General features: G+C 44.4%; 1 protein-coding gene across 1 annotated transcript in view; it reads left to right on the top strand.

Annotated features, from left to right (window-relative positions):
- The window catches only part of SYTL5 (synaptotagmin like 5), a 640,980-nt gene that overhangs the window by 536,347 nt on the left and 76,716 nt on the right, over positions 1–27,917 (top strand). Inside the window, exon 12 of the mRNA XM_069204241.1 lies at positions 7,514–7,692. Within this exon, the coding sequence (XP_069060342.1) occupies positions 7,514–7,692 (179 nt within the window). The remainder of the gene's footprint in view (positions 1–7,513; positions 7,693–27,917) is intronic.

Below are 27,917 nucleotides of genomic sequence, written 5' to 3'. Positions count from 1 at the left end.
AATAAAGACCTTGAAAGTATAGATTGTGCGCTCAAAGTCTTTCCATGTTCATAATACAAATACTTTTTCAAGGAATATGCTAGAAATGGCCCATTCTGAAGGGTCATCCCCAAACCTTTCGCCTTCTCTTTTTCTGACCCATTGTTTTTGGTCTCAGGACTCTGGGCACTTTACCACTGCTAAACAGTGCTAAAGTCCTCGTGCTCTCTCCTTTAAGCATGGGATAATTGGTTTACACTAGTTTGGCATTTACTTTTAAGTCTTTAGTAAAGTACACTATATTTGCCCAGGGCCCTTCAAACATGTCTCAGGCCTGCCACTGCAGAGCCTGTGTGTGCTGTTTAAACTGGAATTGTGACCTGGGAAGTGTACCCACTTGCTAGGCCCAATCCCTCCTTTTTACTGCCTGTAAGTCACCCCTAAGGTAGGCCCCACTTAGCCCCAAGGACAGGGTGCAGTGTATTCAAAAAGTCAATTATATACTTTAGAGTTTAACATGTCCAGATAGTGAAACACTTCTAAATTATTTTTTCACTATTGCACCTGGTAGGTTGCATGTGTGAGGCCTTACCAGCATGTAAATAACTCACTGATTCCTGTCGTGCTACACTATGAAGGAGCTGAGAGATTTTTGGAAGGGGAGGGGGCTTCCTGTGAAGAAGAGATTTACAAGGCAGGAACTGCAGACAGCAATATTTTGTTAAGAGGACACACACTGGCAAGCAACACTAACAGATGACCCTGAGTAAGAGGATCCCTTTGGAATCTTAAATACCCCCAAAGCCTCCTAGATGATTCAGAGACCCAAAAGGACAGTGGCCCTGAAAAGGAGGCAGAGAAAATTGACTTTTCAGAGGAGGGGAGCCTAAAGAGATGAAGTCCTCTGCTGCATCCCCTGCAGGAAAACGTGTCACCTCCCACACCCTGTCTTGTGAGGAGCACAGGACAGCCAGGCGGAGAAAGACCTGAGACTACAGCCGGCCTAACTGGCTGCAGAAGGGGATAATAGCTGAGGCAGACTAAGCCCTGGCAGAGGAGAGGATGGCTGAGGCTGAAAGGGCCTTTGCCAGGGAAAACCTTGCAATGGAGGCAGGTGAGGCTGAGAGAGCCATGGAAGAAAGAATGATCTTGTTGACTCATGAACTGAATTTCAGGGAGCTGGACTTGAAGGCTTAACAGCTGGCAGAGTCGAAAATAAATGGTGGCAGTGAAAGTAACATCTCCAGCGATGAAGAAAGGGTCCACACACCCAGTGACTTGGTGCCTACCTTCAGGAAGAGGGATGTCATAGGCAGGTGGTTTGAGGTGTATGAGGTCAGTCTAATAATGCACAGCATCCCTGAGGTGGACTGGGGGGGGCTGTCCTATAAAGGTATATACCTGGTGATGGAAAGGATGTCCTACTGGCCCTACATGGGAGAGGCAGGCTGAGGAATCTCACCCTGAAGGAAACCCTTGCCTTGACATAAGGCTTCACCCCAGAAGAGTGCAGGTTGAGGCTCAGGGACAGTCGGAAACTGTATCACCAGTCCTGGGGTGATTTTGTGGGTCACTTTTGCAGAGCATTGGGTGGTTGGGTGAAGGGTAGTATGGTGAACACATTTTACGGGCTGTTCAATTTGGTTGCTAGAGAGCACATGTTCAGTCACTCTTTTCTAGAGCTACACGGAAGCCTGGTGGATTGTAAGTTCTCTGACCCCAGGGAGCTTGAAAGGGTGGCAGACCTCTGGGTAAGTACCAGAGTGTCTCAGATGGCATTAGGGAGTATTCCTAAGGAGGATGGCTCAGGTCTTCCCCATGAGAGTGAGGGGAAAGATCACAGTGACCCAGACAGGTCCCAGTGTAGTGGGGGATCCCATGTCCTTTCCAAGTGTAAGAAAAGGGGTAAGGGTAGGGGTGGGCCTAGACCCAGGGTGCCCTATTTCCAGCCCCAGGGCTTAGATTGGTTACAGAGTGAGCACAAGCCGGGGGACCTGGGATGTACCAGGAGCCCATCCAACGATGGGAAGCCCACAGTGTCAGGAGAAGCTGGGAGTTGGGTGCCCCAAGCACCCATCCAGTTCTGGTTTCTAGCAATACCACTCCACAGAGGAGGGTGAAGAAGCCCAGATGGAGAGTCAAGAGGTGGACACAGTCCACAGTGGGAGGACCAGTGCTTCAGAGGTTGCCAGCTCTGAGGTCAGAACACCCCAAGACTGACCCTAGTGAGACTGCTTCTGGCTTGGGGGGGCAGCATGCGTTGTCACTGGGACAGTGTGCTGGGGACCTGCATCAGGCAGACTCTTACATAACACATACAGAGTGGGTTTCCCTGGGAGTTGGGGTAGTTGTGCTCCACTGGAAGTCCTGGCTTGCCAGGCACCTGTTCAGCCTAAGGGTAAAGACCCTGGGCTGGAGGACCAGTTGCATATTATCCCTGAACTGGTGGCAGGGGTGTTGGCTGCCACATGTTCTCCAACAGTTTTGGCTACTGGGGGTACCACTCACAAGCAGAGGGTACAAGGCCCAGCGAGAGAAGCCTGTTCAGCGTCATGTTTCAGACCCTGCGCAGAAAGACCAGTATCAGGATATCACCCCTGAACTGGTGGGAAGGAGAGTGGAGAGAGGTTGCACTGCATCTGGGGCTACTGCCCCCCACTCTGAGAAATCAGAGATCCAACCGTTTAGAACTGTCAAGTTCCCAGAAGTAGTTGGCCATTTTCCAAGTACTGTCACCTTAAGCAGGGAACTCCGTCGAGGGGTTGATTAGTCTACTCTGTCTTTATGCTGGATAGGGGGCTGTGTTGGAAAAGGCCCTTTCTGCAGGGTCATCCCTAAACTTTTTGTCTTCCCCTTTCTCTTTTTCTGACCCAGTTTTTGTTGGTTTCAGGACTCTGGCCACTTTAGCACTGCTGAATAGTGCTGAAGTGCATGTGCTCTCTCCTTTAAACATGGTATAAGTGGTCCACAAATGTTTGGCATATTTAGTTTACTTTCAAATACCTATTAAAATGCACTATTTGTGCCCAGGGCCTAGGAATTTAATTCTACTAGTCAGCCTGCAGCACTGATTGTGCCACCCAATAGAGTAGCCTTTCAAACATGTCTCAGGCCTGCCACGTCAGAACCTATGTATACAGTTTAAATTTTCATCACAGCCAGCCTGAACTTGTGACTGTGTCCCAGTCCGGCACAACCAGATTACCACATTTGGCACGTTGAGCTTCTATGCACTATTTTCAACTAAATATTTAAAATTGCATATTTCAGGATCTACTTATTGGATTCTTGTTGTTTTGGTCTTGTTTTATTTATAAAATCATAATCACTCTTCTTAACGTGTGTGGAGTCTTTTCACTGTGTTGCTGTAATTTGTGTTGCACAAAAACTTTACACAATTTGCCTCTTAAATTAAGCCTGACTGCTCTGTGACAAACTACAAGAGGATGAGCACAGGTTAATTTAGGTTGTGTATCTGACTTACCCTGGCTAGGAGTGTGGTACCTATTTGGAAAAGGTGCATAACAGTGCCAACTAGAGACCCAGTTTCTAACAGAATACAAACATGAAGACCTTTGGTTCAGAAACAAATAAAGTTCAGAACGCCCACGAGGTAAGGAGTCCGGAGTGCTAGGACATTTTAAACATGGAAACCCAGTAATGCCTGATTCCCAAGAATGTGTTTTTCTCCTTGAAATAACTCAGTCTCAGACAATTTTCAAAACTTAACTAAAGATTAGTGCGCACCAAACTGAGGATAAAGTACTTAGCCTAGTATTTGATTCTTCAACTGGAAACCACCAAAAGGCTGAAGGCCAAGTAGCAAGAACCCCAAGAGGAGGGAGAATTGTAGCTCTGGATGCCAGGACACTGGAGACGTCGAGGGAGTTAGGTTCACAGGATCGTCAGGAGGGCTTGGAAGACTAGAGCGCTGGAGATGTTAGGTGACTCAGAAGGTGAGTGCAGTGAAGATGCTTGTGCAGGACTGGAATGAGGCCAAGCTGTCTGAAGGAACCTCTCTTGGTTTTAAAAGAGATTGTAACTGGCACTGACTCCAGAATGCATCAAATTTATTAGTATCCCCCAAAAATCTTTTTGGTGGAGCCAGGGGCACAGAGGCTGGAGTGGTTACAGTTACATGAACTGGATTAACAGTTCCGGTGGAGGAAATACTGGTAGGATTTCTCATATCGCCAAAATGTGCGGGTTGTAGAATGGGACGTATACTTTTGGGAATCTCCCCTACATCAGATAACCAGGGTGAATGGTGGGTGCGATATCAGACTATCTCACCATTATGCAACAGATTCTCCTGTTGCAGGGAATGAACTTCACTTTGTACATCAGAAAGTGCCCTTGCTAATTCTAATGTACTTGAAGTGTCTTCTGACAAGGCCTGAGCTAAGTCTTGAACATGTAATTGAACATCCATATTGGCTAAGCAGTGGAAAGTGTGAGCCTTGGCCTCCTGTCAGCCACTGGCCTGATTCTGCCTGCAGAGATGAATGCTGGACCTCTAATCCCGCCCGAGAATTAAATAAAGTATTCACAACCTTAATTCACTAACTGCTTCCGAAGAGAAGGTGGGTTGGGTTAAAACAAGGAAAATATATATTTGTGTCACTGGGTTTGCTCTGCTGCCTTGCAACACTGCACAGGAGGGTCTATACTCCCTGGACCTTTTAGTGTAGATGTGGGTGCGGTGCATGAGAAACAAGAAGAAGATATGTTTACTAACATTTCTCAGCATATGGTGTTTAAGCAGTTATTTACAACAATATCACTTAAAGGCTTGATTACAAATGGAGCTTGAGAGCTGATACAAAGAGCAGGTACAAAGGTGTATATGTATATATATATATATATATATATATAATATATATATATATATATATATATATATATATATATATATATTTGAGTGTTGTTCACTGTACATAATTTACCACCTTATCTCACTTGGTAACCTTCTGCACAGCGCCATCACATGCAGCACCTATATTATTCTATGAGATTGTCATATGAGGAATTTTGAATATGATTCATCCAATCATTAAACCTGACATTTCATTGCATTTTCTTTCTTGTCACATTGTTTGTGAGTAGAAATTCTTTGTCTCCCAAGTTGTTATCTGTTTATAATTGATTGCCTTAGGAACACTGTGGTGATACTGACTTGATTACCCTAGTTCTTTTCAATTACAGGGTTTCCCAATTTTTCTTACAGACAGTGGTGTGAATTAGTGGCAGCAGATAACTTATTTGTGTGTCATCAGCATAAAGTATAGCCATAGGTTAAGAAGAGGTTTTGGAGGCATGTTGTGTAGAGGGGTAGGAGGAAAAGGCCTTAGACAGATCCTCGTGGATCACCTATTAGAATGGAGCAGAAGCATGAGAAGAAAATCAATAGAAATGGAAATTGTCATTAGAGCGCAGAAACAAATTATTCCAATAGATGCACTAGACACCGATGGAAGTGAGAGAAGCAAGCAAGATTTGGTGTTCAGCAGTACTGAATGCTTCAGAGTAGTCCAAGAGGTCGAATAGAGAGGACAAGTGATTTTTCTGAGCAGGAACAAGATTGTTAGAGCTATATGTGAGAGCTGCTTCTGTGGAATAGAGGAAACCAGGTTGTCATGGATTTGTTATGATTGTGGGTGCAGGAGGTTTTGAAGACTCCTCTTTCAAGAATGTTTGTGATGTAGCAGTGGTGAAATTTTGGGCAGTAGATGTTAGGAGAAGAGTTGTTAGAAGAGGATTTATTTTAATAGAGGTAGGGTATATTGTTCTTTAATTGAAGTTTTGAATTGCTTAAAGATCATGAAAGGAAATTGTGGGAGTGCAAAGTCAAGTATTCCGTCAAAGTCTGTAAAGATAGATTCTTTTTACACAGGTAGGGTTGATAGATTATAATTATGTGTATTTTGAAAGGGACTGTATTTATAATGGCATTGTACTCTAAGGTGAGGTTTGGGTGAATATGAGGGAATTTTAGTAGGGAAGGCAGTGCCTCCACAGTGTCGGTGAATGTGTGGTGTGGTTAGTTTGGAGGGCAGCTGCTGCAGAAGGCTCATTCTTGTCATTCTAGTTTTCAAGTACTCCAGTCTGGCAAAGGGGAGGTAAACGGGGGCCAACATAATAAGTCACAGAAACTCTTTTGTTGCAGATGAACTGAACATTATAAAACCAGCATTATAACACTTTGCATCTATTTTGTGTTTTGGGGTGATAGATGATATTGTAAGGTGGGGTTTCTGGATTTTCTTATGGAGCACAAAGGAGTCAGTTTTAGCATGACGTTCCAAGGAAATGATAATTGCAAAGAGGAAATGATAATTCCACACAGCATGTTTATTGTGTGCATACTGGCATAACAATATGACGTGAGAAATGCAATGCTTTCATAAAGAGAAGTGCTATGCAAATTGTGTGTAACTTTACTAATAAAAATCATGACTAATGTGCTATTGAGGAACAGCTTCTAGGCTGAGAAGTAATTAGTATGAATGGTTTCCCTGCTGCCTTGCTCAGCAGCCGGTCACTAAGTGACAAAGTCCAGTAGTAGATTACCAATTGCTTCCACCTAGTCATTATTTCCTATACACCCACTCCCATTAATGAGCGACTACACCATACCTACCAGGCAACCATAGTATCCAGGCACAATAGTACATAACTCCCTCCGGTCTCTGCTGGAAGGAAGGAGAACACCATCTACACATCTGGAAGCCAGGTCAATCCAAAGGACATTTTCCACCAATTAATCAATAGCCCTCTCAAATTGGTTGTTTTTCTGGGAACGTTTTATATAGCTCAACACATTCAAGAAGAAATGGCTTCTATTGTCACTAACAAACCACATTGATTGGTGCTTTTATGTTTTTTCTCTAGGTTTGTTCATCTTAGCTTGTGTTCATATTTAAGTCATGACAATTCTAATCCATAGTTTCTAACATGTTATGTTGTAGTAAGAATCCACTAATATAATTGCTGGTTTTGTGAGTAGTGATAATTTGGGGAACTCCAAAACCTGGTATCCGGCTTGTCTGTTGTTCTTCAAACATCTCTGTTCCAAATGTACATAGTCCACAGAGAAGGGTGTCCTGTACATTTTATTTTTCTCTTCAGAAGCGTGTTTATATCTGAAACTCTGGGGATAGGGTAATTCAACTGGGTGTAACCCAGAAAGTAGAATATGCAACCAAAGAAATTCAAATCTAAGTTACTGTGTTATATCAGAATGCCATTGATCTTTACCTCGAGTCTGAGTATGGAAGCAGCCATAAATACACAATTTATCTCATATCAGAAAATCTGTGTCTCATCCAGTGGACCCTTTAGCATGGGTCGCATACTGTTTATCTGCAAACTGAAATCATCCGTATGCTTGGAATGGATAGCCGTACAGATGTGAAATTGTGCTTCTTTGTACTGAGGCGTGCAAAGACAAATTGCAGCAAGAACCTCCTGAGTTATCAGTTATTATGTGTAAATATATTTGCAGATGCTTAATTTATTTTCTTGGTTGTTTCAGACCAGCATTAATAGCATGATGAGTGTCTACAGTGAAACTGGTGACTATGGCAACCTGAATATCAGAGGAGACATACTTCTGAACATCAACTATAATTACAAAACTGGGGCCCTAAATGTCCTAGTAAAATGCTGTAGGAACTTGGCCATCGCAGATGAGAAGAAGCAACGAACTGATGCGTAAGCAGCTATAGTCACTACTTTTTTTTACTTTTGTTAGAGCCTGGAGTGTATATTAAGATGAAAAATGTCAACGCTGATAGAAGGGACTCTTCCTGTCACAGCTCCTACATAGGACCAATATTTAGGATGTAGAGAATGTCTGGGTCATGCCGTGCACACTTTGAACAATATTGACCATTGCCATTTCTAGGAAAGTATTGACTATAAGTGGAAACATCATAGAGCACCAAGACAAAGAGGATGTTCTTTCCCATTTCCAGATACACACTTACCTTTTATTGACTTAAACCTTGGTTAATATTGGTATTGCAATCTGATAACCACCTGTGGTCATGCAAAGGTAGCATAATGTTAAGCAAAGATGATGAGCTCAGGAAGCTCTCCGCAGCCTCCAAAACACTGTGCCTTAACTCCCTTCGATAAGACCTTTCTGTTTCAGTCCAATTCTCATTTGTTACAGAACTTCACCGTTCACCACTTTACAGCCTTAGTTAAAACAGAAGTTTTTTTACTGCTTTTCCACAGCTCCTGAGAAAGCTGTCAATTTAAATTTTAAATCCTACATTCATGCAAATGAGCATGCCATAATTTGGCATGAAGAGAGTTGTTCCTGCTGCCAAACTCTGAAATTTCCAAATATATTTTGACTGATTCGCCTACCATTCCAGATATGGCTTCCTGATACAACATGTGGGAGTTACAGATCAACATAAAAACGTACACGCAGTCCATAATTCATAAACTAAAATTAGTTATGTTGTTAGTATTTTTTTTTATCTCTTTAGTAGAATGACTACATTATTTCTGATGATGATTTTTCCACATTTGGGTTTTAAAAATGTAGGTAATGCAAATTCATTAATGATGAGGAACTGTGAAAGTTTCAGCTTGCAAATACATTTTCAAACTTCGGTATCATAAACTAGCTAGACAAAGCCTCATTAAGCTAAACATACTGTTTAGGCACGTTATACATACCAAACATCTTCAATACTACAATTTGCCAAATAAATTGGTAAAAACATGGATCTAATGCAGAGGCATGTTGCTGTGATTAAATCTGCCTTGAATGTTATACTCCTAGCTTACCACGGAACTCCTTGGTTACCCAGAGCTTTCTCTCCAGTTTCAAGTGTAGCCAGGAGTACTCCAGGGCTAACTAATGCATTTCCTTTGGAATTCAGGAGTAAGCAATGAATCGTCCATGAGAATGTTACAGTAGAGTATTTTGTTAATCAGGCCAAAATGCTATAAAATGTTTTAGAAACCAATCATCCCAGCCCCAGCATTTGTTTCGCTGGTAATCCTCCACTTTTGAGTTTCCATTGTTCTTAGCAAATGGTATGGCCTAATAGCAGCATCACTTTCAAAACAGCAAAGACACTGTTAAGGTTACACTTCCCATGATTGTGGTACTGTTCTAACCATTTGCTTGGAACAAGTAAGCACAAAATAAGAGACATTCTATGAACATTTGCATACCCATGCTTCATGCTGGTGGCTTGGTTTCAAGTTGACAAAGTTGGGATACCTGAACGTGGAATGGGGAGTGAAGAAATTAACAGGAAATGTGCCATTTCTTCTAACAGCTCTATATTTTTTTAAGCAACCCATTTAGAGGATATGCTAACAATATGATTATATTGCACGCAGTTGGGATAAATAATGGGACAATCTACAAATGTACAATTGTTATAAAAACAAAGCTATATATTATACTGAATTAATATTTTTGGTTCAAAATACAACTTTTTAAAATAAAAGCACAGTCATGTGATTGAGTCATAGATTCCTCCTACTAGGCACAGTGTGACCAGATACATATTTCTATTCAAATATTTGTATTTAATGTTTTACGTTTGTGAGAGGGACTCTTGAAAACCAAAATAAAAGATTTAGGGGTAATCACAAATCAGTATCAATCTTTTTAAGTAGGAATGGATTCACTATCAAAATGGAAAGCAAATAATTTAAAGTTGTCAGAATTTTCATATACCTGTTCAATCTCTCTGAAGTATTGCTAGCTGTCTCTGTCCTTGAGCTAAAAACATTTCAAAGGTTTGTCAGAAAAGTCAAAGTGTCTTTCCTTTTCTAAAGGATGTCAATTCACACATGAAGGATTTATTTACTAGATACAAATCAATCAGACAAAAGGTATTAAGACGTAAACCTCACTATTTCTGTTCTGTACCTTTGGTTTAGTCATCCTGGATAAATCTACAAGGGCCATATCTCTCATGAGACGTTTATGATTATATCCGTTTTCAACACACATATATTGATAGGACCAGTACATATGCTTTCAAAACACTCCTTGAAGTTGTTCTTCCTGCTTACTTTGCCAATTTTATTTCACCTGTAATTTGACCATGAAGACTGCAAATGCCGTCAGACACCATCACCTACACTTATCTTCAAATTAACTAACAGGAATATGTAGAGGTAAGAGTCAGACAAAGTAAAGGACATCAAAGTAATGGGAGTTAAAGATATGCTCAAATAGGTGGTTAATGAAGGAATTACATTCATCTCATGAAGTTAGGTAAAATATTTAAATGTTGTATCTAAATTTCAGAATGAGAGGAGGAAGAGTGGCACGTTGCTAACCATAACTCAGCAGATGGGCTTTTCTGTCCACATGTCTATTTAAGTCATCAGGCGTCCTGTTCTGATTGTTATGCTATTTTTCCTGACATGACAGCTGGTAGAAAAACAGTTCATTTGGGGTGGATAAATGGCTAGATACAGATATACCACTTTCCGCAATAAAACGGAAGGAACGTGTGAGCAAGTCCAAGGATACCTTTACATAAATACAGCTAGCTCCCCATAGAGGCCATTTAGGGCTACATAGGTGTGCCCCATGAGGGTGAACTTAGAAAGCGAACTCAGAGATTTTATCATTGTGATACAGAAAGGACAATCATCTACAATGTGCATGTGTGAGAAGTGGAAAAGAGAAGATTTTGTCTAGAGTCATAGAAAGAATGGCATAGGCTCTATGCTAATATCCCTGGTGAACATAGTTTTTAGAATAACTCACAGCGTTTCTTGCTATTTCAGTTTTTGTCTTGTATTTCATGTCCTCTATTAGCTTAATCACAGTATAATAGCTAAAATGTATGAAAATACATTTTCCTCAATAAAACACAAATGTTAAAAGTCAATGGCTAGAATGATCCGGCAATTAATACGCAATGATTCAAGCTGTAGCCACCTAACTTTTAAAATATCTCTTTCCTCTTTACATCTAATGATCTGGTGTACCTCCTTCATACATTTCAGACAAAACCCTATCATGCTGGGTGTTATTTTTCCAGAGAGTGGGGTGTCTGCCAGCCTTTCTGTTCTGCAGTGACAGAGGAGAAGTTCATAGTCCTCACACATTCACTTAGCTGGTTGTCTTGTAAACTGGCAAACAACTCTTTCACTGCATACGTTGTCTTACACCAGTGGAAAAAGCAGCTGCTTTAACCCCTTCGCTGCCAGGCCTTTTCCCCTCCTGCGCCCGAGCCTCTTTTTGGCTATTTGGGGCAGTTCGAGCTTAGGCCCTCATAACATTTTGTTCACATAAGCTACCCACGCCAAAGTTGTGTCCTTTTTTTCCAACATCCTAGGGATTCTAGAGGTACCCAGACTTTGTGGGTTCCCCTGAAGGAGACCAAGAAATTAGCCAAAATACAGCAACAATTTCTTTTTTTTTTTTTAAATGGGGAAAAAGGGCTGCAGAAGAAGGCTCGTGGTTTTTTTCCCTGAAAATGGCATCAGCAAAGCGATTGCGGTGGTAAAAGAACCATCTTCCCAGCTTTCAGGAACAGGCAGACTTGAATTAGAAAACTCAATTTTTCAACAAAATTTTGACATTTTACTGGGACATACCCCATTTTTACTATTTTTTGTGCTTTCAGACTCCTTCTAGTTAGTGACCAAAATGGGTGAGAAACCTTTGCTGGATCACAGAAAGCTAAATACGTCTGAATATTAGACAAAATTCTGAATTCAGCAAGGGATCATTTGTGTAGATCCGACAAGTGTTTCCTACAGAAAATAACAGCTGAAATTAAAGAATATTGAAATTGAGGTTGAAAAACAGCCATTTTTCTCCACGTTTTACTCTGTAACATTTTCCTGCGATGTCAGATTTTTTAAAGCAATATACCGTTACGTCAGCTGGACTCGTCTGGTTGTGTGGATATATAGGGCTTGTAGGTTCATCAAGAACCCTAGGTACCCAGAGTCAATAAATGAACTGTAGCTTGCAATGGGTTTTCATTCTATAATGGGTATACAGCAATTCATTTGCTGAAATATAAAAAGTGAAAAATAGGTATCAAGAAAACCTTTGTATTTCCAAAATGGCCACAAGATAAGGAGTTGAAAAGCAGTGGGTATTTGCACATCTCTGAATTCCGGGGTGCCCATACTAGCATGTGAATTACAGGGCATTTCTCAAATAGACGTCTTTTTTACACACTGTCTTACATCTGGAAGGAAAAAATGTAGAGAAGAACAAGGGGCAATAACACTTGTTTTGCTATTCTGTGTTTCCCCGAGTCTCCCTATAAAAATGGTACCTCACATGCACGGGTAAGCCTAGTGCCCACAACAGGAACTGTCTCAAAACAAAACGTGGGCACATCACATTTTCACAAAGAAAACAGAGCTGTTTTTTGCAAAGTGCCTAGCTGTGGATTGTGGCCTCTAGCTCAGCCGGCACCTAGGGAAACCAAGCAAGCCTGTGCAGTTTTCAAATCTAGACACCTAGGGGAATCTAAGATGGGGTGGCTTGTGGGGCTCTGACCAGGTTCTGTTACCCAGAATCCTTTGCAAACCTTGAAATTTGGCCAAAAAAACACCCTTTCCTCTCATTTCGGTGACAGAAAGTTCTGGAATCAGAGGGGAGCCACAAATTTTCTTCCAGCCAGTGTTCCCCCAAGTCTCCCGATAAAAATGGTACCTCACTTGTGGGGGTAGGCCTAGCGCCCGCGACAGGAAAAGCCCCAAAACACTACGTGGACACATCACATTTTCACAAAGAAAACAGAACTGTTTTTTGCAAAGTGCCTAGCTGTGGATTTTGTCCTCTAGCTCAGCCGGCACCTAGGGAAACCTAGCAAACCTGTGCAGTTTTGAAAACTAGACACCTAGGGGAATCCAAGATGGGATGACTTGTGGGGCTCTGACCAGGTTCTGTTACCCAGAATCCTTTGCAAACCTCCAAATTTGCCCCAAAAAACACTTTGGCCCATATTTATACTTTTTGACGCACAACTGCGCCAACGCAGTTGTGTGTCAAAAATTTTACCGCCGGCTAACGCCATTCCAACGCACCATGCGGGCGCCTTATTTATGGAATGACGTTAGCCGGCGCTGCGGACTGGTGTGCGTAAAAAAAAATGACTCACACCAGGCAGCGCCGGCGTACGGGAAAATGGGGGTTGTGCGTCAAAAAATGGGGCAAGTCAGGTCTGAGGCAAAATTCAGGCCTCAAACCGGATTTGCGCCATTTTTCTTAACGCCCAACCTCCATTTACATGACTCCTGTCTTAGCAAAGACAGGAGTCATGCCCCCTTGCCCAATGGCCATGCCCAGGGGACTTATTTCCCCTGGGCATGGTCATTGGACATAGTGGCATGTAGGAGGTCCCAAATCAAGCCCCCCTATGCCACAAAAAAAATCTGAAAAAAATACTTACCCGAACTTACCTTTCCTTCCCTGGGATGGGTCCCTTCATCCTTGGGTGTCTTCCTGGGGTGGGCAAGGGTGGCAGGGGGTGTCCCTGGGGGCAGGGGAGGGCACCTCTGGGTTCCTTCCGAGCCCACAGGTCCTTTAACGCCTGCCCTGACCCAGGCGTTAAAAAACGGCGCCCATCATGCTGTGCGTCGTTTTTTAAGGCCCACCCCCTCCTGTGCATCAAAATGACGTCAGAGTATAAATATGGGGCACAGGCCTTAAAGTCATTTTTTTAAAGGGAACGCCTACCTTGCATATAATTAACGCAAGGCTGGTTCCCCCTTCCAAAACAAGACGCACATGGTGGAATTTTGACGCCCGCGGTGTCGGACGTCAAAGTATAAATATGGGGCAGGGTTTGCGCCAATTGTGCTTCAAAAATTTTTACGCACATTCGGTGCAAACAGAGTATAAATATGCCCCTTTGTCCTCTCATTTCGGTGACAGAGAGTTCTGGAATCAGAGAGGAGCCACAAATTTCCTTCCACTCAGCGTTCCCCCAAGTCTCCCAATAAAAATGGTACCTCACTCGTGGGGGTAGGCCTAGTGCCCGCGACATGAAAAGCCCCAAAACACTACGTGGACACATCACATTTTCACAAAGAAAACAGAACTGTTTTTTGCAAAGTGCCTAGCTTTGGATTTTGGCCTCTAGCTCAGCCGGCACCTAGGGAAACCTAGCAAACCTAGCAGTTTTAAAAACTAGACAGCTAGGGGAATCCAAGATGGGGTGACTTGTGGGACTCTGACCAGGTTCTGTTACCCAGAATCCTTTGCAAACCTCAAAAGTTTGCCAAAAAAACAGTTTTTCCTCTCATTTCGGTGACAGAAAGTTCTGGAATCAGAGGGGAGACACAAATTTCCTTCCAGCCAGTGTTCCCCCACGTCTCCCGATAAAAATGGTACCTCACTTGTGGGGGTAGGCCTAGCGCCCGCGACAGGAAAAGCCCCAAAACACTACATGGACACATCACATTTTCACAAAGAAAACAGAACTGTTTTTTCCAAAGTGCCTAGCTGTGGATTTTGTCCTCTAGCTCAGCTGGCACTTAGGGAAACCTAGCAGACCTGCGCAGTTTTGAAAACTAGACACCTAGGGGAATCCAAGATGGGGTGACTTGTGGGGCTCTGACCAACTTCTGCTACACAGAATCCTTTGCAAACCTCCAAATTTGGCCAAAAAAACACTTTGTCCTCTCATTTCGGTGACAGAGAGTTCTGGAATCAGAGAGGAGCCACAAATTTCCTTCCACTCAGCGTTTCCCCAAGTCTCCCAATAAAAATGGTACCTCACTTGGGGGGGTAGGCCTAGTGCCCGCGACATGAAAAGCCCCAAAAGACTACGTGGACACATCACATTTTCACAAAGAAAACAGAACTGTTTTTTGCAAAGTGCCTAGCTTTGGATTTCGGCCTCCAGTTCAGCCGGCACCTAGGGAAACCTAGCAAACCTGGGCAGTTTTAAAAACTAGACACCTAGGGGAATCCAAGATGGGGTGACTTGTGGGGCTCTGACCAGGTTCTGTTACCCAGAATCCTTTGCAAACCTCAAAAGTTTGCCAAAAAAACACTTTTTTCTCTCATTTCGGTGACAGAAAGTTCTGGAATCAGAGGGGAGACACAAATTTCCTTCCAGCCAGTGTTCCCCCACGTCTCCCGATAAAAATGGTACCTCACTTGTGGGGGTAGGCCTAGCGCCCGCGACAGGAAAAGCCCCAAAACTCTACGTGGACACATCACATTTTCACAAAGAAAACAGAACTGTTTTTTCCAAAGTGCCTAGCTTTGGATTTTGGCCTCTAGCTCAGCCGGTACCCAGGGAAACCTAGCAAACCTGCGCAGTTTTAAAAACTAGACACCTAGGGGAATCCATGATGGGGTGACTTGTGGGGCTCTGGCCAGGTTCTGTTACCCAGAATCGTTTGCAAACCTCAAAATTTGGCCAAAAAACACCATTTACTCTCATTTCGGTGACAGAGAGTTCTGGAATCAGAGAGGAGCCACAAATTTCCTTCCAGCCAGTGTTCCCCCAAGTCTCGCGGTACAAATGGTACCTCACTTGTGGTGGTAGGTCTAGCGCCCGCGACAGGAAAAGCCCCAAAACACTACATGGACACATCACATTTTCACAAAGAAAACAGAACTGTTTTTTCCAAAGTGCCTAGCTGTGGATTTTGTCCTCTAGCTCAGCTGGCACTTAGGGAAACCTAGCAGACCTGCGCAGTTTTGAAAACTAGACACCTAGGGGAATCCAAGATGGGGTGACTTGTGGGGCTCTGACCAGCTTCTGCTACCCAGAATCCTTTGCAAACCTCCAAATTTGGCCAAAAAAACACTTTGTCCTCTCATTTCGGTGACAGAGAGTTCTGGAATCAGAGAGGAGCCACAAATTTCCTTCCACTCAGCATTCCCCCAAGTCTCCCAATAAAAATGGTACCTCACTTGTGGGGGTAGGCCTAGTGCCCGCGACATGAAAAGCCCCAAAACACTACGTGGACACATCACATTTTCACAAAGAAAACAGAACTGTTTTTTGCAAAGTGCCTAACTTTGGATTTTGGCCTCTAGCTCAGCCGCAACTAGGCAAACCTAGCAAACCTGGGCAGTTTTAAAAACTAGACTCCTAGGGGAATCCAAGATGGGGTGACTTGTGGGGCTCTGACCAGGTTCTGATACCCAGAATCCTTTGCAAACCTCAAAGTTTTGCCAAAAAAACTTGTTTTCCTCTCATTTCGGTGACAGAAAGTTCTGGAATCAGAGAGGAGCCACAAATTTCCTTCCAACCAGCGTTCCCCCAAGTCTCCTGATAAAAATGGTACCTCACTTGTGGGGGTAGGCCTAGCGCCCGCGACAGGAGAAGCCCCAAAACACTACGTGGACACATCACATTTTCACAAAGAAAACAGAACTGTTTTTTGCAAAGTGCCTAGCTTTGGATTTTGGCCTCTAGCTCAGCCGGTACCCAGGGAAACCTAGCAAACCTGTGCAGTTTTAAAAACTAGACACCTAGGGGAATCCAAGATAGGGTGACTTGTGGGGCTATGACCAGGTTCTGTTAGCCAGAATCCTTTGCAAACCTCAAAATCTGGCCCAAAAAACTCTTTTTCCTCTCATTTCGGTGACAGAAAGGTCTGGAATTAGAGAGGAGCCACGAATTTTCTTCCAACCAGCATTCCTCCAAGTCTCCAGATAAAAATGGTACCTCACTTATGGGGGTAGGCCTAGCGCTCACAACAGGAACTGGCCCAAAACACAACGTGGACACATCACATTTTCACAAAGAAAACAGAACTGTTTTTTGCAAAGTGCCCAGCTTTGGATTTAGCCTCTAGCTCAGCCGGGTCCCAAGGGAAACATAGCAAACCTGCGCAGTTTAAAAAAACTAGACACCTAGGGGAATCCAAGATGGGGTGACTTGTGGGGCTCTGACCAGGTTCTGTTACTCAGAATCCTTTGCAACCCTCAAAATGTGGCCAGAAAAACACTTTTTCCTCCCATTTCGGTGACAGAAAGTTCTGGAATCAGAGAGGAGCCACAAATTTCCTTACACTCAGCGTTCCCCCAAATCTCTCGATAAAAATGGTACCTCACTTGTGGGGGTAGGCCTAGTGCCCGTGACAGGAGAAGCCCCAAAACACTACGTGGACACATCACATTTTCACAAAGAAAACAGAACTGTTTTTTGCAAAGTGCCTAGCTTTGGATTTTGGCCTCTAGCTCAGCCGGTACCCAGGGAAACCTAGCAAACCTGCGCAGTTTTAAAAACTAGACACCTAGGGGAATCCATGATGGGGTGACTTGTGGGGCTCTGACCAGGTTCTGTTACCCAGAATCCTTTGCAAACCTCAAAATTTGGCCAAAACAACTCTTTTTCCTCTCATTTCGGTGACAGAAAGGTCTGGAATTAGAGAGGAGCCACAAATTTCCTTCCACCCAGCGTTCCCCCAAGTCTCCCGATAAAAATGGTACCTCACTTGTGGGGGTAGGCCTAGCGCCCGCAGCAGGAAAAGCCCCAAAACACTACGTGGACACATCACATTTTCACAAAGAAAACAGAACTGTTTTTTGCAAAGTGCCTAGCTCTGGATTCTGGCCGCTAGCTCAGCCGGCACGTAGGGAAACCTAGCAAACCTGTGCAGTTTTGAAAAATAGACACCTAGGGGAATCAAAGATGGGGTGACTTGTGGGGCTCTGATCAGGTTCTGTTACCCAGAATCCTTTGCAAACCTCAAAATGTGGCCAAAAAAACACTTTTTACTCTCATTTCGGTGACAGTGAGTTCTGGAATCAGAGACGAGCCACAAATGTCCTTCTACCCAACGTTCCCCCAAGTCTCCGGATAAAAATGGTACCTCACTTGTGGGGGTAGGCCTAGCGCCTGCGACAGGAAAAGCCCCAAAACACTACGCGAACACATCACATTTTCACAAAGAAAACAGAACAGTTTTTTTGCAAAGTGCCTAGCTGTGGATTTTGGCCTCTAGCTCAGCCGGCACCTAGGGAAACCTAGCAAACCTGTGCAGTTTTAAAAACTAGACACCTAGGGGAATCCAAGATAGGGTGACTTGTGGAGTTCTGACCAGGTTCTGTTACCCAGAATCCTTTGCAAACCTCAAAATTTGGCCCCAAAACACTTTTTCCTCTCATTTCGGCGACAGAAAGTTCTGGAATCAGAGAGGAGCTACAAATTGCCTTCTGACCAGCGTTCCCCCAAGTCTCCCGATACAAATGGTACCTCACTTGTGGGGGTAGGCCTAGCGCTCGCAACAGGAAATGCCCCAAAACACTACGTGGACACATCACATTTTCACAAAGAAAACCGAGCTGTTTTTGCAAAGTGCCTAGCTGTGGATTTTGGCCTCTAGCTCAGCCGGCACCTACGATAACCTAGCAAGCCTGCGCAGTTTTGAAAACTAGACACCTAGGGGAATCCAAGATGGAGTGACTTGTCAGCCTCTGATCAGGTTCTGTTACCCAGAATCCTTTGCAAACCTCAAAATTTGGCCCAAAAAACACTTTTTCCTCTAATTTCGGTGACAGAAAGTTCTGTAATCAGAACAAGCCACAAATTTCCTTCCACCCGGCGTTCCCCCAAGTCTCCCTATAAAAATGGTACCTCACTTTTGAGGGTAGGCCTAGCGCCCGCCACAGGAAAAGCCCCAAAACACAACGTGGACACATCACATTTTCACAAAGAAAACAGAGCTGTTTTTTGCAAAGTGCCTAGCTGTGGATTTTGGGGTCTAGCACATCCGGCACCTAGGGAAACCTAGCAAACCTGTGCAGTTTTTAAAACTAGACACCTGGGGGAATCAAAGATGTGGTGACTTGTGGGGCTCTGACCAGGTTCTGTTACCCAGAATCCTTTGCAAACCTCAAAATTTGGCCAAAATAACACTTTTTCCTCTCATTTCGGTGACAGAAAGTTCTGGAATCAGAGAGGAGCCACAAATGCCTTCCACCCAGCGTTCCCTGAAGTCTTTCTATACAAATTGTACCTCACTTGTGGGGGTAGGCCTAGCCCTCGCTACAGGAAATGCCCCAAAACACTACGTGGACACATCACATTTTCACAAAGAAAACCGAGCTGTTTTTGCAAAGTGCCTAGCTGTGGATTTTGGCCTCTAGCTCTGCCGGCACCTAGGGAAACCTAGCAAGCCTGCGCAGTTTTGAAAACTAGACACCTAGGGGAATCCAAGATGGAGTGACTTGTCAGCCTCTGATCAGGTTCTGTTACCCAGAATCCTTTGCAAACCTCAAAATTTGGCCAAAAAAACACTTTTTCCTCTAATTTCGGTGACAGAAAGTTCTGTAATCAGAACCGGCCACAAATTTCCTTCCACCCAGCGTTCCCCCAAGTCTCCCGATAAAAATGGTACCTCACTTGTGAGGGTAGGCCTAGCGCCCGCCACAGGAAAAGCCCCAAAACACAACGAGGACACATCACATTTTCACAAAGAAAACAGAGCTGTTTTTTGCAAAGTGCCTAGCTGTGGATTTTGGTCTCTAGCTCAGCCGGCATCTAGGGAAACCTAGCAAACCTGTGCAGTTTTGAAAACTAGACACCTAGGGGAATCCAAGATGTGGTGACTTGTGGGGCTCTGACCAGGTTCTGTTACCCAGAATCCTTTGCAAACCTCAACATTTGGCCAAAAAAACACTTTTTCCTCTCATTTCGGTGACAGAAAGTTCTGGAGTCAGAGAGGAGCCACAAATGTCCTTCCACCCAGCGTTCTCCGAAGTCTTTCGATACAAATGGTACCTCACTTGTGGGGGTAGGCCTAGCGCCTGCGACAGGAAAAGCCCCAAAACACTACGCGGACACATCACATTTTCACAAAGAAAACAGAACTGTTTTTTTGCAAAGTGCCTAGCTGTGGATTTTGGCCTCTAGCTCAGCCGGCACCTAGGGAAACCTAGCAAACCTGTGCAGTTTTAAAAACTAGACACCTAGGGGAATCCAAGATAGGGTGACTTGTGGGGCTCTGACCAGGTTCTGTTACCCAGAATCCTTTGCAAACCTCAAAATTTGGCCCAAAAATACTTTTTCCTCTCATTTCGGCGACAGAAAGTTCTGGAATCAGAGAGGAGCTACAAATTGCCTTCTGACCAGCGTTCCCCCAAGTCTCCCGATACAAATGGTACCTCACTTGTGGGGATAGGCCTAGCGCTCGCGACAGGAAATGCCCCAAAACACTACGTGGACACATCACATTTTCACAAAGAAAACCAAGCTGTTTTTGCAAAGTGCCTAGCTGTGGATTTTGGCCTCTAGCTCAGCCGGCACCTAGGGAAACCTAGCAAGCCTGCGCAGTTTTGAAAACTAGACACCTAGGGGAATCCAAGATGGAGTGACTTGTCAGCCTCTGATCAGGTTCTGTTACCCAGAATCCTTTGCAAACCTCAAAATTTGGCACAAAAAACACTTTTTCCTCTAATTTCGGTGACAGAAAGTTCTGTAATCAGAACAAGCCACAAATTTCCTTCCACCCGGCGTTCCCCCAAGTCTCCCGATAAAAATGGTACCTCACTTGTGAGGGTAGGCCTAGGGCCCGCCACAGGAAAAGCACCAAAACACAACGTGGACACATCACATTTTCACAAAGAAAACAGAGCTGTTTTTTGCAAAGTGCCTAGCTGTGGATTTTGGGGTCTAGCACATCCGGCACCTAGGGAAACCTAGCAAACCTGTGCAGTTTTTAAAACTAGACACCTGGGGGAATCCAAGATGTGGTGACTTGTGGGGCTCTGACCAGGTTCTGTTACCCAGAATCCTTTGCAAACCTCAAAATTTGGCCAAAATAACACTTTTTCCTCTCATTTCGGTGACAGAAAGTTCTGGAATCAGAGAGGAGCCACAAATGCCTTCCACCCAGCGTTCCCTGAAGTCTTTCTATACAAATTGTACCTCACTTGTGGGGGTAGGCCTAGCGCTCACTCCAGGAAATGCCCCAAAACACTACGTGGACACATCACATTTTCACAAAGAAAACCGAGCTGTTTTTGCAAAGTGCCTAGCTGTGGATTTTGGCCTCTAGCTCAGGCAGCACCTAGGGAAACCTAGCAAGCCTGCGCAGTTTTGAAAACTAGACACCTAGGGGAATCCAAGATGGAGTGACTTGTCAGCCTCTGATCAGGTTCTGTTACCCAGAATCCTTTGCAAACCTCAAAATTTGGCCAAAAAAACACTTTTTCCTCTAATTTCGGTGACAGAAAGTTCTGTAATCAGAACAAGCCACAAATTTCCTTCCACCCAGCGTTCCCCCAAGTCTCCCGATAAAAATGGTACCTCACTTGTGAGGGTAGGCCTAGCGCCCGCCACAGGAAAAGCCCCAAAACACAACGTGGACACATCACATTTTCACAAAGAAAACAGAGCTGTTTTTTGCAAAGTGCCTAGCTGTGGATTTTGGTCTCTAGCTCAGCCGGCACCTAGGGAAACCTAGCAAACCTGTGCAGTTTTGAAAACTAGACACCTAGGGGAATCCAAGATGTGGTGACTTGTGGGGCTCTGACCAGGTTCTGTTACCCAGAATCCTTTGCAAACCTCAACTTTTGGCCCCAAAAACACTTTTTCCTCTCATTTCGGTGACAGAAAGTTCTGGAGTCAGAGAGGAGCCACAAATGTCCTTCCACCCAGCGTTCTCCGAAGTCTTTCGATACAAATGGTACCTCACTTGTGGGGTTAGGCCTAGCGCCTGCGACAGGAAAAGCCCCAAAACACTACGCGGACACATCACATTTTCACAAAGAAAACAGAACTGTTTTTTTGCAAAGTGCCTAGCTGTGGATTTTGGCCTCTAGCTCAGCCGGCACCTAGGGAAACCTAGCAAACCTGTGCAGTTTTAAAAACTAGACACCTAGGGGAATCCAAGATTGGGTGACTTGTGGGGCTCTGACCAGGTTCTGTTACCCAGAATCCTTTGCAAACCTCAAAATTTGGCCCAAAAATACTTTTTCCTCTCATTTCGGCGACAGAAAGTTCTGGAATCAGAGAGGAGCTACAAATTGCCTTCTGACCAGCGTTCCCCCAAGTCTCCCGATACAAATGGTACCTCACTTGTGGGGGTAGGCCTAGCGCTCGCGACAGGAATTGCCCCAAAACACTACGTGGACACATCACATTTTCACAAAGAAAACCGAGCTGTTTTTGCAAAGTGCCTAGCTGTGGATTTTGGCCTCTAGCTCAGCCGGCACCTAGGGAAACCTAGCAAGCCTGCGCAGTTTTGAAAACTAGACACCTAGGGGAATCCAAGATGGAGTGACTTGTCAGCCTCTGATCAGGTTCTGTTACCCAGAATCCTTTGCAAACCTCAAAATTTGGCCAAAAAAACACTTTTTCCTCTAATTTCGGTGACAGAAAGTTCTGTAATCAGAACAAGCCACAAATTTCCTTCCACCCGGCGTTCCCCCAAGTCTCCCGATAAAAATGGTACCTCACTTGTGAGGGTAGGCCTAGGGCCCGCCACAGGAAAAGCTCCAAAACACAACGTGGACACATCACATTTTCACAAAGAAAACAGAGCTGTTTTTTGCAAAGTGCCTATCTGTGGATTTTTGGGGTCTAGCACATCCGGCACCTAGGGAAACCTAGCAAACCTGTGCAGTTTTTAAAACTAGACACCTGGGGGAATCCAAGATGTGGTGACTTGTGGGGCTCTGACCAGGTTCTGTTACCCAGAATCCTTTGCAAACCTCAAAATTTGGCCAAAATAACACTTTTTCCTCTCATTTCGGTGACAGAAAGTTCTGGAATCAGAGAGGAGCCACAAATGCCTTCCACCCAGCGTTCCCTGAAGTCTTTCTATACAAATTGTACCTCACTTGTGGGGCTAGGCCTAGCGCTCGCGACAGGAAATGCCCCAAAACACTACGTGGACACATCACATTTTCACAAAGAAAACCGAGCTGTTTTTGCAAAGTGCCTAGCTGTGGATTTTGGCCTCTAGCTCAGCCGGCACCTAGGAAAACCTAGCAAGCCTGCGCAGTTTTGAAAACTAGACACCTAGGGGAATCCAAGATGGAGTGACTTGTCAGCCTCTGATCAGGTTCTGTTACCCAGAATCCTTTGCAAACCTCAAAATTTGGCCAAAAAACACTTTTTCCTCTAATTTCGGTGACAGAAAGTCCAGTAATCAGAACAAGCCACAAATTTCCTTCCACCCAGCGTTCCCCCAAGTCTCCCGATAGAAATGGTACCTCACTTGTGAGGGTAGGCCTAGCGCCCGCCACAGGAAAAGCCCCAAAACACAACGTGGACACATCACATTTTCACAAAGAAAACAGAGCTGTTTTTTGCAAAGTGCCTAGCTGTGGATTTTGGTCTCTAGCTCAGCCGGCACCTAGGGAAACCTAGCAAACCTGTGCAGTTTTGAAAACTAGACACCTAGGGGAATCCAAGATGTGGTGACTTGTGGGGCACTGACCAGGTTCTGTTACCCAGAATCCTTTGCAAACCTCAACATTTGGCCAAAAAAACACTTTTTCCTCTCATTTCGGTGACAGAAAGTTCTGGAGTCAGAGAGGAGCCACAAATGTCCTTCCACCCAGCGTTCTCTGAAGTCTTTCGATACAAATGGTACCTCACTTGTGGGGGTAGGCCTAGCGCCTGAGACAGGAAAAGCCCCAAAACACACTGTGGACACATCACATTTTCACAAAGTAAACAGAGTTGTTTTTTGCAAAGTGCCTAGCTGTGGATTTTGGTCTCTAGCTCAGCCGGCACCTAGGGAAACCTAGCAAATCTGAGCAGTTTTTAAAACTAGACACCTCGGGGAATTCAAGATGGGGTGACTTGTGGGGCTCTGACCAGGTTCTGTTACCCAGAATCCTTTGTAAACCTCACACTTTGGCCAAAAAAACACTTTTTCCTCTCATTTCGGTGACAGAAAGTTCTGGAATCAGAGGAGCCACAAATTTCATTCCACCCAGTGTTCCCCTAAATCTCCTGATAAAAATGGTACCTCACTTGTGGGAGTAGGCCTAGCGCCCATGACAAGAAATGCCCCAAAACACAACGTGGACACATCACATTTTCACAAAGAAAACAGAGCTGTTTTTTGCAAAGTGCCTAGCTGTGGATTTTGGCCTCTAGCTCAGCCGGCACCTAGGTAAACCTAGCAAACCTGCACAGTTTTGAAAACTAAACACCTAGGGGAATCCAAGATGGGGTGACTTGTGGGGCTCTGACCAGGCTCTGTTACCCAGAATCCTTTGCAAACCTCACAATTCAGCCAAAATAAAAACTTTTTTCACTTATTTCGGTGACAGAAAGTTCTGGAAACAGAGAGGTACCACAAATGTCCTTCCACCCAGCGTTCCCCCAAGTCTCCTGATAAAAATGGTACCTCACTTTTGTGGGTAGGCCTACTGCCCGCGAAAGGAAATGTCCCAAAACACGATATGGACACATCAAAATGATCAAATACAAAACTACCTGTTTTTGCGGGGGGCACCTGCGTTTTTCGTCCTGGGCTCAGCAGCCTTCTAGGGAAACCTACCAAATCAAGACAGTTCTGAAAACTAGACATGCCCCAAAACACAACGTGGACATATCACATTTTCACAAAGAAAACAGAGCTGTTTTTTGCAAAGTGCCTAGCTGTGGATTTTGGCCTCTAGCTCAGCCGGCACCTAGGGAAACCTAGCAAACCTGCACAGTTTTGAAAACTAAACACCTAGGGGAATCCAAGATGGGGTGACTTGTGGGGCTCTGACCAGGCTCTGTTACCCAGAATCCTTTGCAAACCTCACAATTCAGCCAAAATAAAAACTTTTTTCACTTATTTCCGTGACAGAAAGTTCTGGAAACAGAGAGGAGCCACAAATGTCCTTCCACCCAGCGTTCCCCCAAGTCTCCTGATAAAAATGGTACCTCACTTTTGTGGGTAAGTCTACTGCCCGCGAAAGGAAATGTCCCAAAAAAGGATCTGGACAAATCTAAATGATCAAATACAAACTACCTGTTTTTGCGGGGGGCACCTGCGTTTTTCGTCCTGGGCTCAGCAGCCTTCTAGGGAAACCTACCAAACCCAGACAGTTCTGAAAACTAGACAGCCGAGGGGGTCTAGTGAGGTGTGACTTGCGTGGCTCCCCCAATGTTTTCTTACCCAGAATCCTCAGCAAACCTCAAATTTAGTTAAAAAAAAATTACATTTTCCCCACATTTCTGTGTGGGATCACCGCACTTGGACAAATTTCATATCACCCAATGTTCCCCTCAGTCTCCCGGTAGAAATGATACCTCATTTGTGTAGGTGGACCAAGTGCTCGTGAAAGGGAGGAACAAAAAACATGTCGATATTGAGGAGGAACTAAAGGGGGTCCAAAAGAGCAGTATGCAAAAAATCATTTTTAGGCTGACAAGTGCAGCAGAATTTTTATCAATATGGATGAGACAATGCTGGGTGGTAGGAATTTTGTGTATTCCTGCAGATTCCGGAAGGTTCCATCACAAAAACGTGGGAAAAATGGGTGATTTCCAGTAAAGTTGGAGGTTTGCAGGGCATTGTGGGTACAAAAATGGTGCGGGATGTCATATTTTGGACTCTTACTCTCGGCAAGACTGCTGGTTAAAGGATGACAGTACTTTTGTTTGTAGGCGACTACGTCTCTCCTACAGCAATTCGCAACTGTTGTCACAACCTTACCGGCTCACTAGCAGCACCTCACCAGAAACACAACAATAAAAGGTGATTTGTGGCAGCCTTTACGCATGGACTCGAGGGTAAGACATCTCAGGGAGTGTCATGGTTAAATGGAGATTACCCCTTTCTCACAGATGTATCATGTCTCATACAAACGCAGGCAATGACAAAGATGCAGTAAAGTTTCATTAGTTTTTATTCAACATACCTGCAATTTGAGATAAGTTGCATGGGCTGCAATGATTAGGATAATGAATAATGCAAGCAACAGAATTGTGAAGACGAGAGTCATTATTACAAAGACCCCCACCATCTTGCAATGCATGAAAAAGACATACGGAATGTAGTATGCCCTAATACCCTAGTATGTAAGACCTAACCTCCTACCTAAAGGAGAGCTGGGTTTGTTAAACCTAACCTGCCAATGCCATGTCCATGAAAGGAGTCTTCAACCCTTGTTACCTTGGAATGAGGTCTCTATCTCAGACTCCGTAGGGACACGAAGACTGGGTCAGCATCAAGACGACTTGCCGCATCGATATCAGCGATGGTGGCGATGCCCTCTGGTCGGAATCCCTCTGATTATCTGTCTAAAGTGCAATATATTTATACAGATCTTCAAGGACCCCTGACGTAGGTGTGTTCCCAAACAATAGATAACAGACGTGCTTGGGACGGCAATTATCCCTCGAAAGTATAGAGAGGGAAAATCCCTAAGTGTGAAGGCCTACTGTTTGTTTGTCTTTGGTGCTAGATCTTGACACCTTAGTGCAGTGACACTGATAATGTAACCCATAACAAGTGGCCTAAATCTAAACAAAACAGCCATCTTAGAAGAAATAAATAATTAAATGTGCTAAGACAGAGCAAGCTAAGTAAGTTAAAAGTCACTAGGTGACGGGGGCACGAGTCTGCAAGCTACAGGCTAAGCTAACTCCTGGTATCCCATTAAAACGAAGTAGGATTCACTACACCCTCCCCATTGCCGTAACAGGTATGATGAAGGTATAGGAACCCAAACGCTAAAATTGCTCTGAACTAAAAGCTAAAAGCATAAAAAATCAACAAAACAAACTTTAAAATGTGTTAAAAAGATAATAAAAACAATGTCACTAAAACACATACAGAGATGTTAATGTCAACCATGACAAGCACAGCGTGCCAAAGCAAGTTAATTGAAGTGTATAATTTTAAAACGGTAATGGCAAATCAAATCATCAAATTATGTGCTCTACGCATGATCTTGAAGAGTGTCATCGAAGTCACCAACCAAGGACCTCAAAAATGAGTCAACATCATCTGATGTAAAATCGAGTTCAGGGGGGACAAACGGATCCACAGAGCAGTAGTGAGCAGTAGTTCCTGGTGCAACAGTATCCGTTGCGGTGCCATCATTCGTGGTAGATCTCAAAACAGAAGGCTCCTAAGTGGCCTCGCGGAGCAACCTCAGTCTCAAGGGGCATGACCGTGTATGAACCCTCATCAGGGACATCAGCAGTGCGTGGTCTACAGGAGATGTCGGTGCAACAGCAAGACAGACCATAGGCAGATGTTCAAAGAGACACCATATGCAGCGGAAGACTGGTTGTACGCACCAGAGAAGGGGTCGGAATGACAACGACCAGTCGTGCTCCAAATCCACCAGGAAGGGTGCACTGAAGATCCGAACCATGCGCTCACGGCACAGTGGAGTTGGTGTGAGCGGCTCCATTGCTCTGCATTGCTGCAAAGAAACAACCACTGTGAATCAGAAGAAATAGCAGTAGTAGTCTGCCAATCAAAGCCAAAATGATTGGAAAGCCATCAAACACACTTGAAAAGAGCGAGTGGATGGCTGACGGGATGACTCCGAAGACAGTCTGGAAGATAGATACGAAACCAGACCCGACAGCCTTAAAGAAGTGCTTGAAGCATTGAATATTCGGGATACCAGCTCTCCAAAGTGCTTGGGGAAGTTGGTATTTTAATAGGGATTGTGTCTCGGCTGATGATCTCGCAATCTGGAGAGCATACAACTCGTTTGCGGATGTCAAGGCTACCTGTTTTTGAAACAATAGCGCCTTTAGCCTGCTCAGTTTGTCATATTTCACATTAATAGTATCTATGTGGGGCCACATGTCAGATACTTTTATCTCTCGTGTGGGGGGAAACAAAACATGTCCACAACACGTAACGACCTTCGAGACCGAGATTGCGTAGGCAATTCCTGGTTGCATGCCGCAACAACTTTGATCGTTCAGTACCACATAACTTCCATTTGGAAAGTACATGAAATACCGGGGAAATCAAAGGGACAGTAGTACCCCTCAATAAGCAGGCCAAATTCGCGACCCCCGCAGTGC

This window comes from Pleurodeles waltl, chromosome 8 (genome assembly GCF_031143425.1).
Source record: "Pleurodeles waltl isolate 20211129_DDA chromosome 8, aPleWal1.hap1.20221129, whole genome shotgun sequence".
In the NCBI taxonomy this organism is placed as follows: domain Eukaryota; kingdom Metazoa; phylum Chordata; class Amphibia; order Caudata; family Salamandridae; genus Pleurodeles; species Pleurodeles waltl.
The sequence above is the reverse complement of the archived record's forward strand: the minus strand, read 5'-3'. Positions and strand labels throughout refer to the sequence as shown.